Source organism: Salminus brasiliensis, chromosome 22 (assembly GCF_030463535.1).
Source record: "Salminus brasiliensis chromosome 22, fSalBra1.hap2, whole genome shotgun sequence".
Lineage (NCBI taxonomy): Eukaryota > Metazoa > Chordata > Actinopteri > Characiformes > Bryconidae > Salminus > Salminus brasiliensis.
Genome location: NC_132899.1, coordinates 25,489,183 through 25,509,095, shown reverse-complemented (window position 1 = coordinate 25,509,095; position 19,913 = coordinate 25,489,183). Strand labels below are relative to the sequence as shown.

At 39.5% G+C, this 19,913-nt stretch overlaps 1 protein-coding gene across 2 annotated transcripts; it reads left to right on the top strand.

Annotated features, from left to right (window-relative positions):
* The first annotated feature begins 555 nt into the window (after positions 1-555).
* On the top strand, positions 556-19,260 carry cabcoco1 (ciliary associated calcium binding coiled-coil 1). Of its 2 annotated transcripts, none has more exons than XM_072667843.1 (8): positions 556-643; positions 7,111-7,205; positions 8,067-8,236; positions 8,419-8,563; positions 11,191-11,263; positions 13,815-13,928; positions 16,269-16,373; positions 18,409-19,260. In XM_072667843.1, the coding sequence occupies exons 1-8, from the start codon at positions 593-595 to the stop codon at positions 18,490-18,492; spliced, it is 837 nt and encodes a 278-aa protein (XP_072523944.1). In that variant the 5' UTR covers positions 556-592; the 3' UTR covers positions 18,493-19,260. The 2 variants fall into 2 exon arrangements, with proteins under 2 accessions (XP_072523944.1, XP_072523943.1); XM_072667842.1 differs by having other exon boundaries at positions 16,269-16,424.
* Positions 19,261-19,913: the final 653 nt, after the last annotated feature.

Here is a 19,913-nt window from a genome sequence, read left to right as displayed (position 1 = left end):
TCTCTCTCTCTCTCTCTCTCTCTCTCTCTCTGTCTCTCTCTCTCTCTCTCTCTCTGTCTGTCTGTCTCTCTCTCTCTCTCTCTCTCTCTCTCTCTCTCTGTCTGTCTGTCTCTCTCTCGCGCGCGCTCCCTCTGCCCAGTCTAGTTGCGGGCGGGATGATGCGCCATTTGACACCGCGTTTAGGACGACTTCCAAGAACACCCCCCCCCCACCCCCAAACTTGATGACGCGCGCAATTTTGCCTGATTTGGGTGGATTGCACATCTTAAAGACGATCATAGATCATAGATAAACACGCTCGCGTGGAAATTAGCCTACAAATATTTGGGATGGGACCAACCCTCCTCTTCCTGCAGATGATAGATGATAAAACAAACAAAAACTCGAGATTCCAGCTGAATACTTAATAAAAAAAAAACACATTAACGCAAAATACATATAAAAAACATAATCGAACCTGGAAATAAAGCAGCGCCAATAGGCATCCTTGTACCTGTCAATCAAACCTGCGTGCCCCGCCTCCCGTTACCTGGGCAACTGTAGTGTATCCAACATGTCTGGACGCGACGGAGAGAGAGGGAGAGACGGAGGAATGACTGCGAGAAACGCAAAGACCGCCGCAGTTAAGAGGCTTTCTTCCACTGTATGTAGCACTAACTACTTTTCCACATGGCCACGGCTAATATGCTCCATAACTGCCCACACATAAATATCAACAAGTGTTAGCTAGCGCTGTTTAGCCAAAATACCACAACTGCTGCAACACACAAGTTACACACACGGCAGCTACATTCATTTAGCTAGCTAGCTGATTTAGCGCTAGCTAGCTAGCTAACAAACGAATCACCTGTGAGGTGTTCGCTGATTATACTGCAAATAAATGTTCATCTTAAGTTTGTTTGTTTTTAATTAGAAGTTTTGATGGTTTTCTGTAATAAAGTCATTTTGTCTTAGCTAGCTAATGTGTTGGAGTCTGTGCTGTACTGATGCGTTTAACTGCAGGGCACGGGAGGGAGATAAGGAGACACAGCAGTTTTTTTACATCTTCATACAGTCATGTATCTTCATACACCCCCTTATTTAAACTTATTTAGCTAGCTAAGTCTTTTTGAACATATTTATATATGTGGACATTTGACCTTCAAAAAAAAAAAAAAAAAACCACTGCCAACATGGCCAGGTCACAGGTCATGCTGTCTGCCATCAGTAGCCGCAGCCTGAGAGAGCACAACTGGCCTTGCCTTCTCCAGGTGGCTAGATGGCTCTCTCCACATCACTTCAGTGTGATACTGACCAGCAATTGTGATGCTGGCTAGCCGATACATCAGCGCTAGGTACCTGCCACTTTCCTCAGAGCGTGTTGGTTGTCCGTTAACGCTGCATTGGCAGCACTTTGAACAGAGGCGGTGGCGGTCTGCACATCTGTCAGATCTGTTGTGACGGCACATGGGGGACCGACTTAATATCAGGCAGGTGGTACTAATATTATGGCTGATCTGTATATGATGGTCATTTTTCGCCACACTTTTAATTGCTAAAAATCCTGACCACGTTGGCACATAACCAGGATACTTTATAACAGGCCTACTGATGCATGTATGGAGTTTTTTTAACTATAGGCTACTAATGGCCACTTTGGCAAGCACTGATATGTGGTTAATAAAATGATGGAATTATATTGAATATAGTTTCAGTACTTTAGCACTTGATGACTCAAAATGACTCATTCAGGGACAACAGTCAGGGAAAATGCAGAGTGAAGAGAGAGGACAGCATGAAGGGTAGAGAGGGGATAAACACTCAATCAGTGGAGAAAGAACAGAATTAAAGGAGTGTGAACAAATTTAGAGAGCAGATTGAATGAAGGAGGAAGCCTCCGTGGTGGTTCCTGGCTAGAGCAAGTCCATCCTTCAAAGCTTGTTTTTAAAAATATTAAAACCAGTTCATGACTGTTACTCGATAAAAGGATTAACTGTGTTCCAAAGTGTGTAGGAGGCTTGTGAGAACTCAACACATAACACATACGTCTTATGCAAAAGTTGGGGCACCCTTTGCCAGATGACACATAGTAAACGAAATAGTAACACAGGCTCTATAACTAATCAAACATAGAACACAATATTTTCAGAACGTCTTAATGCACAGTTACTCTGTCTTTTATCATATGAAAAAAATGTGACCTGTGTAAAAGTTTGGCCACCTGTAGTCAAGACTTTGCCAGAAATCTCAGAATCAAAATCTTTTTGTAGCAACTGACAATCTTTCAGTTCTTGAAGTTTTTTCCACATCTAGTTCTAAGATGTTCTTGGTTGTCTTGCACAGCTTGTTTAAGGTTTATAGTTTTTCAGAACAAAAATGCAATATTTAGTACAATATTTAGGTCAAAATACTGTGGTGATTCATTGTTCTTTTCATGAAATGCCATTTCATTTCCTCAGTTTCTTCATTTGTTTAGGTTCTGATACCAAAACTCATGTGTCTTTTTTTCCTTTAGAATGTTTTTTATTTTAAAAGAAGCGGTTGGTTATATGTTCAATTAATTTATGTTTAGGACTAAATAAATATTATATATGCATGCAAGTATTCTTGACAGTGCAATGTGATTTTTAAAGGAGACCCAAACCTCAAGTTCATAAACATATATCACTATGTTGTTTATTAAACAATCAAATACAGGATGTGTTATTTTTACTTGGGTAACTTGGGTAACAAGAATGAGAATTGTGTGTACATATGTACAGTGTTGTGAAAAAGTACTTGTCGCTTGCCAATTTCTTCTTTTTACATATTACCACCTTTGAATGTTTTAGCCCATTGAAGTCCCAGATCATCTAAATGTTAACATAAGATAAAGACAACATGAATAAACACACTACGCACCTTCTTAAATTATCATTCCAATTATTGATTTATTCAAAACCTAAATTATTCATGTGGGAAAAAAGTGTGCAGAATTGTTGCACACGTGCTTGTGTGATCATTGTCCTGCTGCAGAACTCAACTGTGCTTGAACTTATTATTATTATTATGATGAATTATCCAGGTCCTGCATAAAGCAAAGCAGCCACAGACCATCACACTACCACCACCATGTATGATGTTCTGGTGGAATGCGCTGTTACACCAGTTGTAACGGTACCCTTGTCTTCCAAAATGTTGCACCTTGGGCTCATAAGTAGCAGAATATTACACAAAAGTCTTGGTGATGATCTTGATTTTTTTTTTTATCAAATGCGAGACAAACCCATGTATTCTTCATTGACAGCAGTGTATTGCAACGTGCAAATTCTCCATGGATGCTATGTTCTTACTGTGAAATCCCATACATTGATCTTAACTGAGACACATGAAGCCTGCAGTTCTTTAGATGTTTGTCTGGGTTCTTTCTAACCTCTTGGATGAAATTTTGAAATTAAACCCATATGTCAATGAAATAAACTATGTTACTAAGAATAGTTAAGTAAGCAGAAGATGACCAGATTAAGATAATAAAAATTGACTTTACATGAAGACAAAAATGACGTTTTACAGTTGCAAATTAACCAAAAAGCAAAATGGCTCATAGTCCTATAGCCATAGTCCTAACAAGCTAATTAAGGTCTGAGACCTTGGTAGAAGAATCCTTTTTTTTAAATAGGTGGACAATAGGTAACATCGCCTTGATTTGTGCAAGTTCTCCCACTTAAAAAGATGAGAGAGACCTGTAATTGATCATAGGTAGACCTCAACTATGAGAGACAAAATGAGAAAAAAAAATTCTGAAAATCACATTGTCTGATTTTTAAAGAATTTATTTGCAAATAATGGTAGAAAATAAGTATTTGGTCGATAACAAAAGTTCATCTCAGTACTTTGTTATATATCCTTTTTTGGCAATGACAGAGGTCAAACGTTTTCTGTAAGTCTTCACAAGGTTGGCACACACCGTTGCTGGTATGTTGGTCCATTCCTCCATGCAGATCTCCTCTAGAGCAGTGATGTTTTAGGGCTGATGGCGGGCAACACAGACTTTCAACTCCCTCCAAAGGTTTTCTATGGGGTTGAGATCTGGAGACTGGCTAGGCCACTCCAGGACCTTGTAATGCTCCTTACGAAGCCACTCCTTTGTTGCCCTGGCAGTGTGCTTGGGATCATTGTCATGCTGAAAGACCCAGCCACGTTTCATCTTCAATGCCCTTGCTGATGGAAGGAGGTTTGCACTCAAAATCTCACAATACATGGCCCCATTCATTCTTTCATGTACACAGACCAGTCGTCCTAGTCCCTTTGCAGAGAAACAGCCCCAAAGCATGATGTTGCCACCCCCATGCTTCACAGTTGGTATGGCGTTCTTTGGATGCAACTCAGCATTCTCTCTCCTCCAAACACAGCGAGTTGTGTTTGTACCAAACAGTTCTACTTTGGTTTCATCTGACCATAAGACATTCTCCCAATACTCTTCCAGAACATCCAAATGCTCTCTAGCAAACTTCAGATGGCCTGGATATGTACTGGCTTAAGCAGGGGAACACGTCTGGCACTGCAAGATCTCAGTCCCTGAGGGCGTAGTGTGTTACTAACGGTAGCCTTTGTAACGTTGGTCTCCGCTTTCTGCAGGTCATTCACTAGGTCCCCCCGTGTGGTTCTGGGATTTTTGCTCACCGTTCTTGTGATCATTTTGACCCACTGAGATCTGGGCTGAGATCTTGCGTGGAGCCCCTGATCGAGGGAGATTAGCAGTGGTCTTGTAGGTCTCCCATTTTCTGATTATTGCTCCCACAGTAGATTTCTTCACACCAAGCTGCTTGCCTATTTCAGATTCAGTCTTCCCAGCCTGGTGCAGGTCTACAATTTTGTTTCTGGTGACCGAGAAGCCTCTTAAAGAAGTTGTTACAGGTCTGTGACAGCCAGAAATCTTGCTTGTTTGTAGGTGACCAAATACTTATGTTCCACCATTATTTGCAAATAAATTCTTTAAAAATCAGACAATGTGATTTTCAGAATTTCTTTTCTCATTTTGTCTCTCATAGTTGAGCTCTACCTATGATGTCAGTTACAGGCCTCTCTCATTTTTTTAAGTAGGAAAACTTGCACAATTGGTGACTGACTAAATACTTTTTTCCCCACTGTATATATATTCAGAATTCTAGATAGTTTTTATTAAATCATATATCATACATGGCGCAGATTTTGTGGAATGGCCCCAATGTTCTGTAGTGTAAGTCAAACAATGAGGTTTGTGAGAAGGTCACAGTTAAGGCCTCCTTCTTAGGACTTTTCAGTGAAGATTATGTTTGGGCAAACAAAACTGCCCAGTGAAACGGTGTACCGCCACTTTTGTCTTAGATGAACTCTCCTACAGGTTCTTGACAACCATTTTCGGGTTTTGATTCTTACCAGCGGATGAGCAGTTCTCCCTCAGTTTTCTTGGCCTTTCAGATCAGATTCCCCTGAACTGCCATTTCCTAATAACAGTGAGCAATGTAGAAACCGCAAGCTGATATTTTCTTACTGCTTACGCCTGCCTTGTGGGACTACTTTCATTTTCAGATTTTCTGTTTTATGAAAAACATGAGGATTTGCTACAAAGGCAGTCCACTCCTTCTAAATCAAAAAACAACAATAATGTGTAATCTTGGTGTCCAAACCTTTGCATAAAATTGTTGCTTTTGAAAGGGACCCCAGATGTATGGACCATAAAGTGTCCTACTTTTGGTTAGCTCACCCTATAATTCTCTGTAGAAAATTTAAAGTCGAGTCAGTGAGGTCATTTACATCAGCTTTTTGAGTTTTCTCATCTTAAGAAGTATGAATGCAGAATTGCAGAGATCAGATTTTTTGATCTGAAGATTATGAAGGTGCTAACACTAGCCTGAGTGGCTGCGTCAGAGATGCTTCAGTTATGTTTAAGTAGGAAAAACACAGAAGTTTCACATCCTTTTACTGTCAAGGGAACGGATATTATAGAGAATTAAGACTGAATTAAGATTTGAAACATGTAGCATCGTTTTTGTTGGACAAAAAGAAGCCACTACATGCCTAGATGTATCCTATATACTTCATTAAAACCACCTCTTTGTTTCTACACCCACTGTCCATTTTATCATCTCCACTTACCATGTAGGAACACTTTGTGACTGTAATCTGTCTGTTTCTCTGCATACTTTGATTGCCTGCCTGTTTCCGCTCCCTGTTCTTCATTGGTTTGAACCTCACAGGACCACCACAGAGCAGCTATATGTGTGGTGGATCAGACACAGCACTGCAGTGACTCTGACATGGTGGTAGTGTGTTAGTGTGTATATTGTGCTGGTATGAGTGGATCAGACACAGCAGTGATGCTGGAGTATTTAAACACACGGTCCACTCACTGTCCACTCTATTAGACACCCCTACCTAGTTGGTCCATCTAAAGTCAAAGAGAGATGCTCATCTGTTGCTGCACAGTTTGTGTTGGTCGTCCTCTAGTCCTTCATCAGTGGTCACAGGACACTGCCCACAGAACACTGTTCTCAGTCCTGTATTGACACTGAGGTGTTTAAAAACTCCAGCAGCACTGCTGTCTGATCCACTCGTACCAACACAACTCACACTAACACGCCACGACCATGTCAGTGTCACTGCATTGCTGACCCACCACCCAAGTAATACCTGCTCTGTGGTGATCGTTGTGGGGTCCCGACCATTGAAGAACAGGGTGAAAGATGGCTAACAAAGCATGCAGAGAAGCAGATAATAGTCTGTAATTGTAGAACTACAGAGTGCTCCTATCTGATCAAGGAGGTGGTTTTAATGAAGTGGCTGGTCAGTGTATAGCGGCCCAGTGCAGTCTTTTAAAATACTGTGAAGACTGAATAGGCAGATATGTAAAAATGCACAATGAACTCAAAACAGACTGTTTTTGCAGTTGCAGTTATTTTTTCATGACTTGCATAGACTGGACAGCGATCAATATGTCCAGTCCACTGTAACATAAACAGTGCTTATATACCACAACAAGCCCTTAGGGTTTAAGGCATATTGTTATGCAAATCAGGCCCAGCACTAAATTGGCATTAGCGGGTTATGGACAGACAGGGTCATAACGGTAACTTACTTAAGTGTCTGCCTGTTGCTCTCTCTGTGTTAAAGGTGTGCGAAACTGTCGAGATGTTCCCTCAGTGGACGCTACTATCACAGGAACACATAGCCATGCTGCTGGAGCTCTCTGTGGACCAAGTCCAGTTGTAAGTACACCAAATGTAAGACAGTCCTCAGCCTCACAACCCACACTGAGTATGTGGATTTAAGATACACAGCAAATTTGCCAGAGTTAAGTCAACACAGTGAGCGATGAGTGTTGTACTATGAGTGTTACATTTAACACTATGTAAAAGTGCTATATAAATGTGCTGTGCCCAGGCTTAAACACTGTTCAGATGGGATTAGTTTAACATGGAGTTTAACATGAGGTGGGTTAATGTCATTTTTACTATAGGGTGTGGTATAAATTGGTATAAATGACATGAGATCAGAGTGGCTCTAAGATTTACACGCCACCAAGTGTAGCTCTTCCCAGATATCCCAGATATATGTGCCACAGACTTAAACAATCCGTATGATTTGTGCCGGTTGTTGCAGATTTCACTTGTTGTTTGTGACGCAAACATGACACAACTAAATACCTGCTTTAGTGCCTTTATACTCAAGAAAACTTGTAAATAAATAAATATGCCCTGTCCAGGATACGTTATGGGAGTCTGGCTAAAAGAATCTAACTTATTTATTATTTAGATGGGCCTAACATCACTGAGATACCCAAATAATAATTACATTACCCCACCTCCTGTTCAAATAGGGCTTAAGTGTGTATATTGTGAGGGCTAAATTAATTTTAGTCTATTCATCCATGCATCAATCCATTTTTGTATACATTGTTTGACCAGCTGGTGAAGGGTGAATTAATGAGAACCCATTCAGTATGCTATTCATCCTGCATCTTAGCCAGCTGCTTTAGTGTGTTTGCTTAAACAAGTCTAAACCTGTTCCTGTATCTCTGTTATTGTGGTTGAATGTCATTTTCAGTTACTTTTTCTTTCCCTCTTTAGGCAATTTGAGGACGCACTCGGTTTGAAAAAACAGCAGACATGTTTGAAGGAGGCAGCCCTGTTGGACTACTTTGTTGCTGGATTTTGGTGGGCCAAGGAGGTGAACTTCACCTGTCAGCAAATCTCATTTTTCATGGCCCTTTTACAGCTGGTGCTCGACAACATGAAAGGTACATTTTTACTAGTTTGGATAAAGATGAGTTTGATTATTTGGGAATTCTGCCTGGTCAGGATGTTTTGTTTACGTGGTGTGAAGTTTTATTTGCAGTGAAAATAAATGGGAACATTGCAGTATAAACTCAGTCAACTCAGGGTAATTTGAGCACATCACACAAGGTTCACTCTGTTTCAGAGCAGCAGATGCCCTTTGCTGAGAATTTCAAGGCCTTTACCCAAAACCTACTTGCCACCAGGAAGTCATCATCAGTAGACACTGATGTTAATCCGTTATTTGATTTGGATCAAATCAAATCCATTACGGATTACTTCAAGAGCAGGTAATATTTCTCTTCTAATCCCACATTGTTTTATATAGCACTGCCCTGAATGTGCTGTAATTATTTTTAAATTATGTGTTGATGTGATGAATATAAATGAGATCATTCTTTTTTCCCCTCTCACATTATTAACCACAGTGAGATAGTCGCTCCTTTGCTCATAGACAACCAGCAACAACCAAATTGGATCCTTTTTATATCCTTCGTAATTAATACTATGCATAATTCATAAACCAATGGATTGTGAAGCATGTAGGCTACTGCTGTGCATAACAAGTTGCAGAGACATTGTCAATCTTGAAAAAGTCGAAAAGAGGGGAGGAAACACTCGCGATGAATGTTGGTGTAATCAGCAGGAATGAATTGATTTCTCTGCTGGCCTGAAAGCCCCAGGAACCTTATTTTCTTAAGACCTTCCTCTAAAACCCTCATTAGTGCCTGGATCTTATTGGGTCATTCCTGCAGTCTCTTAATGCTTTAGTTGTGCTTCGGAAAAAAAACAGACTGTTTGCTGCAGCAAGAGGTAGAATATAGATGGGTTTAACAACACGAGCCAGTGTTGTGTTGTGTGCTTGACTTCTTTTTAGCACTATTAATCTTGTATATCTGATATACCCTTGGCTGCGCAACTTGCCTACAGTTAAGGCCCAAAAACACTGCTTTTGTACAGTTTGGCTAATTTGCAGTGTTTGTCTTCCACAGTCATTTTAATAGCCCATCTTTGTGTGGTGATAAAATAACAAACAGGATTTATGTTAAACAGTAATCTATCACAGGTTCTTCGTATGCTTCATAAAGTTTATGGACAGGTACTGTAACTCAATGCCAGCCACATTTCCTAGCTGAGAAATTGCTAGCAATAAATAGTTCTCCCCAGCAGACCAAATGAATATTAAACTGTCTAACTTGGAGGCCTTAATTTGTGAGATTTTCATCTAGGTTACCTTCACCAGTGTGTTCTTTCAGGAACAGCATTATCTGTGCTTCTCTTTACTGCGGTCTGGCTTTAAGTGTAAATAAGCTGTGCTATATGGAAACGTCTGGTTTGTTTGTGTTTAAGAATCGTCTTCATCTCACACCACACCTGGTCACTTCATGTGACTACTATCTGGATTGTATCCTTGTAAGATTTTAGCCACATGCCTTTACACTCGGGAGTCAAATGCGTCTCTGGTTATTCAGATCTGAAATCTGATCGCTGTGTTAGACAGAATATGCAAATTTGCAGCTGGGAGAGACGGATGCATTTACACTACTGTAACGTGGCTCAAATGCATCTCAGACCACCTCTTGAAGTGATTTAAGTGATCAGATGTGTGTCTGGTTTAAATGGGTGTGAGTTTTGGGTGTGTTTACATTTGCTTTTTTATGAGTCTTGGCCCTATCCAGATATAATCCGGATACTGAAGATATATAAAGTGACTAGGTGTAAATGAGGTCAAGGTTTCCAGGAATATTGACATTAGTAGGAAGAAAAAGTGTAAATTAGCTTGTGGCTAATATACTAGCTCATTTCTTGTACTGTTATAAATAGTACTTTTATAGTAATAGTAATATAGTACTATAGTACTTTTATAATGTTGAACACTAGCATATTAATATAAGGCACTTATTATTTGCACTTATTATTTTTGCTGTATTAAGAAAGACCACTGTATTGTATCAAATTGAGTTATAAATTTTGCAAACTGCTACATCCCCAAATGGGATTAAGATATGAGACGCACGAAATAATCATTACAATAGTCTCTGACAAGCTATAGACACTTTTTTATGTGTTATAACAGCCCATATGGATGTTTATTTGGAAACTCATATTGCAGTGACAATAAATGATTTATTGTATGTATCTCAGAAGGCAAGCAAAAATAATATTAATGTTAAAAATAATCTTTGACCAAAGCATTTTATGGTTTCCAGTTCCACATATAGAGCATTAAACATTCAATATAAAAGCCCCACATAACAGGGTGTACTTAGTATATTTAGTTTAGAGTGTGAGAGAAGCATTTAAATATGAATAAATATAAATGTTATATAGTCCCCTATGAAAAGTGTGGTCAATTACATTAGATTTTCATTTAAATATAATCTTTATTAATTATATATTTACTCATTCTCAGCTATTAATTCATTATTGTTAATCCTTCCATCTTTAATTTTATCTGATATTCATTTTACTGAATTTATCTTATATTGGAATATAGTGTAATTATGCCAATATTTTATTATTCTTAGAATTATATCTAGGCTTAAAAGACACAGCCAAGGTTGCACTTTTAATTCAGTCAGTTAAAGTTATCTGTTAAAGGTATGTTGGGGTAAAGTAACTATTAAGTCTATTATCTATTAAGTTTCACTTACATTTTTGCAAAACAATGTAAAATATTGTTAAAGATTTCTAACTGATTATTTATTTATTTATTTTTTTGCATGGCAGAAAGCCTGCCACCCAGTGGTTGAAAACAGATCGTGCAAGTGAACTTGCCTTCAGAAACTTAGATTAGCACATATAAGGGCAACTCCTCCCTGTGCACAGCAGAGGGCCTACCTTCATCATTCTCTGGTGTTCAGCAGTTTAAATGCTGTCCATTAAGCTGTGAGTTTAACTGTGTTATGTGTTTCAGTCTTTTCCAGCACTACAGACTATATCAGTTCCTATTCACTCAGCCAAGAGAGGAGATGCTCCTTGGAATGGAGGTGATTATGAACATAAATATGGATTTAAGGCATTTAAAATGTGACCATGATTATACCGTGATTATGAATTACAAACATTTATCATCAACATATAGCACTTTTATTTGTCAGTTGATTTTCTCTGGATTTAGATGAATTTAGAACTAGGCCACTTTGAATACCAATCTGTACTTCCTCTCTGATGTAATCAGGAAAGAAATTGGATCATTTCTAGCCACGCATTGTCATTACACTAGTATGAGGAAGTGTCTAGTAAAGACAGAAACCTAAATAAAGTTACTGGGAAGGGCAGTGACCTATGGAGAGAGACCAGCCTTTTCCTGTGTTTGTTCCTCCTGATAGGCTATCTCTCATCCACAATCAAACACAGCAAAGCCTTCTTCTTGTCTTTTCTTTTTTTCTTTTTCTTTTTTTTAGACTCAGTTGCCATGGACTGCCTTTGATGACTCAAACTATTGCGAAAACGCTACAAAGTGCCTGGCTACAAAGTGCCTGGCTACAAAGACAGCAGCAGTTCTCTCCTTTCTAATGTTGTGATTAGCTACCTGCGTCCCCATTTCTGAGCTTTGAGGTGATGCATAGTGACGAAACATAGCTGCTGTTGTGGTTTGATTGTGATCTTATCCTCCTTTTAAAATGCTTTTGCTCCCAACTGTTATTGAAGCTGACTGACATGTTGTGTCAGTGTGTGTATGGGACTAGGGGGGACGGTAAACTGTCATGATTGCGCTTGGTGTGACTCACCGGCCGCAGATAAAGGCTTATTCAAATTCATTTATCGCCGCTTTTTAATCGGCCGCGCAAACATTCCGGAATCAGAGCCTTTTTTAAAGGCGAGAGCTATTTAGCCACCGGTTACTTCTAAAATAAGATAACCCAGATGCTGTTGCAAATTAAAGCAACAGTAATTTGCCTTCCCATCTCATCCGCATTGGATCCTGCCCCTTGTCTCCCTCGCCTCTCCCCTCCGCAGGTGCATTGCATTTATAAGAGCTGTCATCTTTCTCTCTCTCTCTTTTACTCTCTCTCTCTCTCTCTCTCTCTCTCTCTCTCTCTCTCTCTCTCTCTCTCTCTGCGTGTTTGAAATTCAGCTCGAGCCCAGCCCAGCCTGCCTCTCAGCTGATTTGCTCATCCATTATTAACGTGTAATGATTATGTTCCATACAACGCATTGGAAATGTCAGACAGGAGGAAAAGCATATTGCTAATATTTTTTAGTCCAAGTGGCCATTAATATTCATGTCGATGGTGTACAGTGCCTGTCTGACTCGGAAACATAAAGCGGGATCTCTTGAAATGGGGGGGAAAACTCATTACATCAGAAAGGCGCGGCGTCGCAAGACAAGCGGCAGATTTGTTTAGTGCCTGAACGGTGCTTTAAGCTGCTGCGAGCAAATAATGATATTTGCTGTTGAGCATTCTGCAGTGAGACGAGGGAGGGGGGGGGGATCAGAAACCAAATCTAGGTCAAGCACTGCACCACAGATATAATGGGTCCCGAATGTCATATAACGAAAACGTTTTTTTTATTTGTTTTGATGGAGAGTTCAAAGCTCTGTTTGAATATTAATGTGTACGTTCTGCCCCCCCCCCCTTCCTCCCTCCCCCCCTTCCTCCCTCCCTCCCTTCATCCCCCCACATCATACTTTCCTTTGGAAACAGTTTACTGAACCAAGATGTTTAACAAATTACACAAAAGCAAAACAGGACAATGAATTGTGGTGAGCGCTCTATTTTTGCCACCATTAAAATGATGCCACTGACGTTTAATTCGTTTATCGTGGGAGATGAAAAAGCATGAATCATGTCAGCGGGAATAATGTGAAGCAATAGAGTAATGAAGGCGCATTGTTCTTCTCCCTCTCTCTCCATTTGACACTGTAATTATCCCCAGTATGTAAACCATGGAGCCTTTGTTTTTCTTATTGAGCTGAGTTTGTGTTCTGGGTAAAGGGCTCGCTGCCAAGTGAACTGTAAAAGCGCTCCAGCTGAATGACGAGAAAATTTAACTCGGAGCCTTAATGCCAGACTTCATTTCTTCCAGTACGCTTGGAGAGGACAGTATTAACGTACTGAAAACAGACTTTAAGCACTCAAAAGCCATGTATCTCCAAAATGTCAACTTTATTATAGGAGGAAAAACTCTTTAACTTTCAATGGAAGTCAATGTAAAAAGAGTCCAATTCATTTTGGCACATTTCTGTTGGTCCATTCATTATAAAGCTTTGAATCAATGTACCACACAACTGCCAGATTCAAATCATGTCAAAAAGTGAGAAACAGCAAAACTGGAAATCCAAGGTTTTTGTACAAGGTCCTGTTATTTACCAATGAAGTTCAATCAGTTCTGAATTCTAAAAACCCCACAAAAAGGGCTAAACATAGCTAAGAATGTGGATGTACGTTTTAGAGGGCAGCGTGTGTGTGTCTGTGTGTGTGTGTACAATAAATAAAGCATCACTCTCTTTATATTTTATTTCTGGGTAAACCAGGCATGAACGTGGTCATGTGCTGTTACTGACATCTTCAGTGGTTGTATTTGATGTTGCAGAGAAGCATCGAAGTGGCAAATTCAGCTGATTTTGCTGCTCCCCTAGAGGAGGGCATGTCTACTGAACTGTACTTCCGCTACATGGCCCCCGCTCCCGACGCCTCACCCCCTCAGGTAAACGCTTTGTTTATGCTTCCCCTCTGAGGTCGAGATTCTTTACACAAACCATGAAAGAGAGGGCTGCACTAAAACTGCACTGAAAAGAAACAATGCACTGGGGATCTTTCAAAACATTACATTAACACAAATGCGGCCATACGTACATAAGACATGTGGCTTAACTGTCACGCAAAAACCTCATATCTCCAAAAAGGCAACTTTACATGAGAAAAAATCCTTCTGTGGAAATCATTTTGGAACATTTGTGGCAGATTCACATAATGTCAAAGTGAAAAAACGGCAACAATGGAGATTTTTGCCTGACAGCGATGATTTGTGGGGATAATATGTTTTTGTCCATGTGGAAAAGATGTAAATCCAGTGCGTCACTCTTTTCAATTTTCAAGCTCAAAACACGTACACACACACACATTGGTTCAAACAGTCGTGTTGTTGTTCTTGTACTGCATAGTTCACTTTTGGACTGGTGATATGAGCAGTTAGCGAGAAAATGTGTTTCACATGTGAATCATTTTGAAGAGGAAACATGAATCTGGTTCCAAGTATGAGTAACATTTTTCCTTTTTCGCTCACACCGCGCCGCTATCCAGCTGGAAAACGCAGGCCGTGCTCTGTAGTGAGGGAGGAGAGTGACTGTACTTCACAAACAATCCGCTCTCTGTCCTCGGGCCAAAATTCCACTCAAAATCCCCTCTTATTTTTCTCAAAAGCAGCCTTTGATACATAAAAGTGTGTTTTTTATATGTTAAACTGTTGTGTTTAAGAATAGCACATGGCTAATACACAAAACACACACACACACACACACCGATTTCTCCCAAAACAAGAAGGTTAAGGAGGCACTCCTGAAGCAGAACCTCCTAAGACTGTGCTGGACTCTTGTCTTCTGTCCCTTGACATGCAGTTCAAAGCAAGGCCACGTGTAGGTGCTCTACCGCCTTTAATAGCTTTTTTATGTGGTGTTTAAGCAGAAGTGACTATTGAATGTTTGTCAGTGCCGAATGTGCGTGTATCACTTGGTGTTGTTTTTTATGGTTATTCAAAATCGTATCTCAGTTTGTGAAGTCATAACACAAGCTTGTATATATATATTTAAGAATTTTCAAAACAGTGGATTTCTATTTTGTGATTCTGACTTGCGTTGTTGAAATTCTGCCATACTATAGCGGATTATTACACTTCACACACACACTCGACTTTATTACATCACCCCTGTATCATTCAACACAGATATGACTAATGATAAACAGTTAATGTTTTATTTACCACTGTATGCAAATATTTAGACACCCTTGGAAAAATGACAGATTTGTTTTTATTATGAAGTATTCAATATAGCCTCTGTAGCTAATCATATATAAACATTATGCACAGTCAGTCTGTCTTTCAGAACATAAAAACATGAAAATCATCAGTGCGGACTGTGCAAATGTTTACCTTAAACCTTAAGTATCGCAACATCTCAGATTGTTTTTGACATGGTCTCAGACCTTGGTCAGCGACTCAGGCCTGAGGCATGTACTCAGCTGTAATTAGGGACTGTCAGCTGAATCGAATTTCCAAGAGTTACACATTCTCTGACTCTTCAAACATTGTACTAACACTCATCAACCATGGGCTCCTCTAAACAACTGTTTAAAGATCTGAAAACAGAAGGAATTAGTGCCCACAAAGCAGAATCTTTCAGCGTACAATTTCCACAGTGCAGACTGTTCTAAAAACAAAATAGCAGTTCAAACTGTAGAGGTGAAGATGGGATCTGGAAGACCAAGGAAACTCTCTGAGTGAACTGCTTGTGTACTAGTAAGACAGGCAAATCAAAACCCCCATACAGTATGACAGCAAAAAAACCTGCAGAAGGGTTTAGTAGAGTCAAGGGTGGTGGTTCCACTGTTCTGCTTTGCAGCGTTGCATGCACAAACATAACCTTCATGAAAGAATCATAAGAAAGGAAACCCTACCTGCGACCTCCTCACAAAAATGTTTTGTGAACTATGCTATAGAACATCTAGATGAACTAGATGAATTATGGAAACAAATTGAAGATTGAAGTCACTGAATAGAAGATTATTGGCCACAGCCAGCAAAGGAACGTTTAGAGAAAAAAGGAACTGCTTTTAATAAAAAGAATACTATGCCAGAGGTGTGGGAGGGGGATCTAGGGGAGTCAGTCAGTAAGCAAAATTGCCTCCCCTAGGCTGGTTCACTAGCTATAGATGCTTTATTTAATACAATTAAAAAAACAATACTAAAATGTGCTGACCAGAGGTGCCTATACCTTTGCATACAACTGTATAACAAGTGATTACCTTGTGCATTAATCATATGCTTCAGTCCATCCAGGGGCTGGATGAATGTCTGGAGAAGAATGAAGAAGAACCTGATGAAAGGCAACAGGGAGAGGCCCATGAAAGCCCAGGAAGCTTCAGTGTAGAAGACGTAAGAGAAGTGCTTGTGGAAATGACCAAAGAGATGCTAGCTAAACTGCAGGTACACTCCACCAAAACATGAATCACTTCTAAAGCTCTGCAGCTGCTCTAAGGTTATTTGGCATATCAGCTCCCATAATAAATCGAAACGAAAAAAAACCCCACTGTGCATACATTTTTGCTGGACCGCCTAGTGGACCGACCTAAGGGAGGCAATTTTGCATATTGACTGACTGCTTGATTGGCTGGTTGAGTGAGTGAGTGCCTGACAGACTATGTTGAAACACTCATGTGCAAGGACTGCCTCTTGTTTGCCTAGTGTGTGCTCACTGCCCCTAGTTCACTAGTATGTGTGTGTGTGTACTACCACAGATGGATCAAATGCGGAGGACACATTTCATTGTACATAGTACAGTGACAAACACTTGTACCTGCATGATCACATGACATAGTACATCAAACATAATGGATGTAATTTTATGCCACAGCACCTTTTTCAACATGAAGAGCAGATATTTTGGTCCCAAACTCACCATTGTTGAAATGCCATTGACGATTTTACCCAGCCAGTAGCGGTCCAGCAAAACTAGTCTTGTCTGGTTTTTCTTGTTTTGTTTTTTTTTTGCATCATTTAGCAGATATTATGGGAAGTGTTGTGAAGGGTAAAGGCCTCAGGGAGAAGCTGCCGGCTGCAGACAGACAGTGATGATATTACAGAGAATATCACATCTTAGCTCATCATACCTTCTCCTTTCTTTCAGGCCTCCTCCCACCAAGTGATTATGCCAAAAAATATCTAATATTAAAACTTGAGTAATGATCCCCAGCTTAATATCATTGGTATTCTTTGCATAACATGGACTACATTAGACAGCTCCTGGCAGATATTCTGATTAATTTTACGGTAGACTTAAGGTGGAATCGAATTACTGGGTGTGCTGCGGTTGCAGAAAACAGCCCCGGCAGATTGCTCAATTGTATCATCTGTAGCGTACGTTTTCACAAGCCCAACGCTTTGGTTTCTGACAGTATCGTGTAGATAAAAAAAAAACTTCATCTTGTCTGGATTAATATTGTAGAGTCAGTTGAGTCCACTGCCATGCTACATGAAGACCTTTCTTATCCCTCTGATAATTTATATCATATGTTCGGCAGAGAGTAGGCTGTGCGGAGAGGCTTGTGTTTGAATGATCGGCTGTAAGATTGGTGCTATTTCCATCAATTCTCCCGAGCTTATCCCACTTTAATGTCTGCGGAAGGTCAATTACATATTTCACTCAAAGCCAAATATAGCCTTGCGCGAAGCGGCTGGTAAGAAATCTCGCTTCCAGCTCAGGCAGATCACATTGACTGGCTGTTGTGTGTTTCTCTTTGTCGTTTGTTTGTGTTTTTTTCTCCTCCTCCCATTCTCATTTGTGGCTTTTCTCTCGGGAGCGTGTTAAGTCATTGAGTAGTCAGCTTAGTATCACATTCAGCTCCAGCTTGTTTGAAGCGTTTGATTTTGATGTGGATTAAGTCTGCCACTAGAACTGCTCTTCTTTCTCCGTTCAGCGAAGCTTAATAACATCCGTTTTTTTTTTTTTCTTTTCCCTCCTCTCTGGGATATTTTAGTTGCGAAAGTTCCCAGGAGTGTCATAACTCATGTGGATCTCATCATACCTTATATGGTAGAAACTCTGAAAAAGGCGAATGCTGGAAATGCTGTGGGTGACTTCCCAACCATATTGTTACCATTCCAGATGTGCGCTGGAGGCATTTAATAGGCCTGTGTGTACAATGAGAATCAGGGAAAGAAAACTTCACTCCCCCCACCATTAAAGATTAGACCACTTGTTCTTTTTTTTATTCTTTAATGTTTCCTTGTGGGAGACTAGTTTGTAAACTGTGTATACTAGCACGCAGAGGTCACTGTTTCATGCGCTGATGTGTGTTGAAACAGTGACCTCCATGTTCACGACTGCATGTCACCAGTGTTTATCCAATGACTTCAGGCTGCTGGTTTTGGGGAGTCTTCTGAATGTATGCATTCTTGTGCTGTCCCACAGGCAGACTTCACCGACAGGCTGCGAATTCAAGAGGAGTCCTACATCTCCAGGTTAGACAGCCTTAAGAGAGTGGCATCCAAATAACAGCGCCGAAGGACCAGAAGGGAGATTTTCCACCGACCTTTTATTAACTAAATCACAGTACCAAGCATCCTCCTGTCTTTAACGCTGCAGTAGATTGCAGTGGTGTTATGCACAAACATTCCTGAAGAAGCAGTGTGATCCTGATTTACAGAGAATGTGTTTTTCCCCCCTTTACACAGGTTTGAATTATGTCAGTCCCTGCAGTGTTGACAGTAAATGTGAACACATTTCTTTCAGAAAGACATTCAGTCTTAAACAGCCAAGGTAAAATGCTGGGGCTAGAATATCCTTTAACAGCCAGCGAGCAAACGGAATATCTAATTGAGTGGTTTGTATAATGTTTGCGTGGAGCTTTTCCCACAAGTCATTAGCCGTCTGAAAGCAGCCCAGCACTATGGCAACGCAGTGTAACTCAGAGGCTAAATAGCTGAGTTGCCATATAAAGTGATGTATTATTAAAGCTGAATAGTGGCTTTTCTACAGCATTTGAAAAAAAAGACCACTTACAACTATAAATATACACTGCAGTGTATCGCAAAATGTGCTGATAAAATGTTTCTCTCTTCCTCTCTGCTGATGCTGTTTCTAGCTGTTTTTTTATTAATGCAATTCTTTTACATTTTCGAGCATGTCCATATGCTCACTGATTTACCACAAAGGCACATCAACATTATCTAACTTTGTTTTACTTTATTAATATATGTACAAAACAGTGGGGTCCAAAGGATCTGAGAATGCTTCTGTTATTAGAAATAATTAGAATTGAATACAGGATTTTTCATTAGAAATTCAACATAACAGTTTGAGTGTTTCAACAGTTTCAACAGAATTTTGTAGTATTTCTAATTGTTTACTTTTTCTTATTCTAACTTTGTTTTATCAAATTAATAGTTTTCTAATCTAATTTAATCAAATTAATACTACTTCTTTAATAATAAAATATGATTAGATGTGATGTCATTAGAAATGATATCAGCATAACAATTTGAGTGAATAATAGAATGTTTCAACAAAAAATTCAGAATGTTGTAGTATTTATAATATTTCAAACGTGCCTAATTATATACAGTGGGATCCACATGCCTGAGAATACTAGTAAAAATTTACACATTTTTCACAGTTCTGCTTTCTTTTCAATGGAATATGTCTTAATTTGTTTTTCATCAGCATAATGATTTGAATGAAAAATAGTGTTCAAACTGAAATTTATGTCTTAATAAAATTATTATTATCCTGTGGGATCCACATTTCTGAGACCACTAGTAAAAAAATAATTATGCTTTACCTTCTTTTGTAAAAAAAATGTTTGTCATTAGAAATTATACCATCAGCATAACAATTTGACTAAATATGTTTCACGTTGAATTTCACATTTTCAACTTTATTTTGATTGAAATTACAGTGAAGTGACAGACTTATTA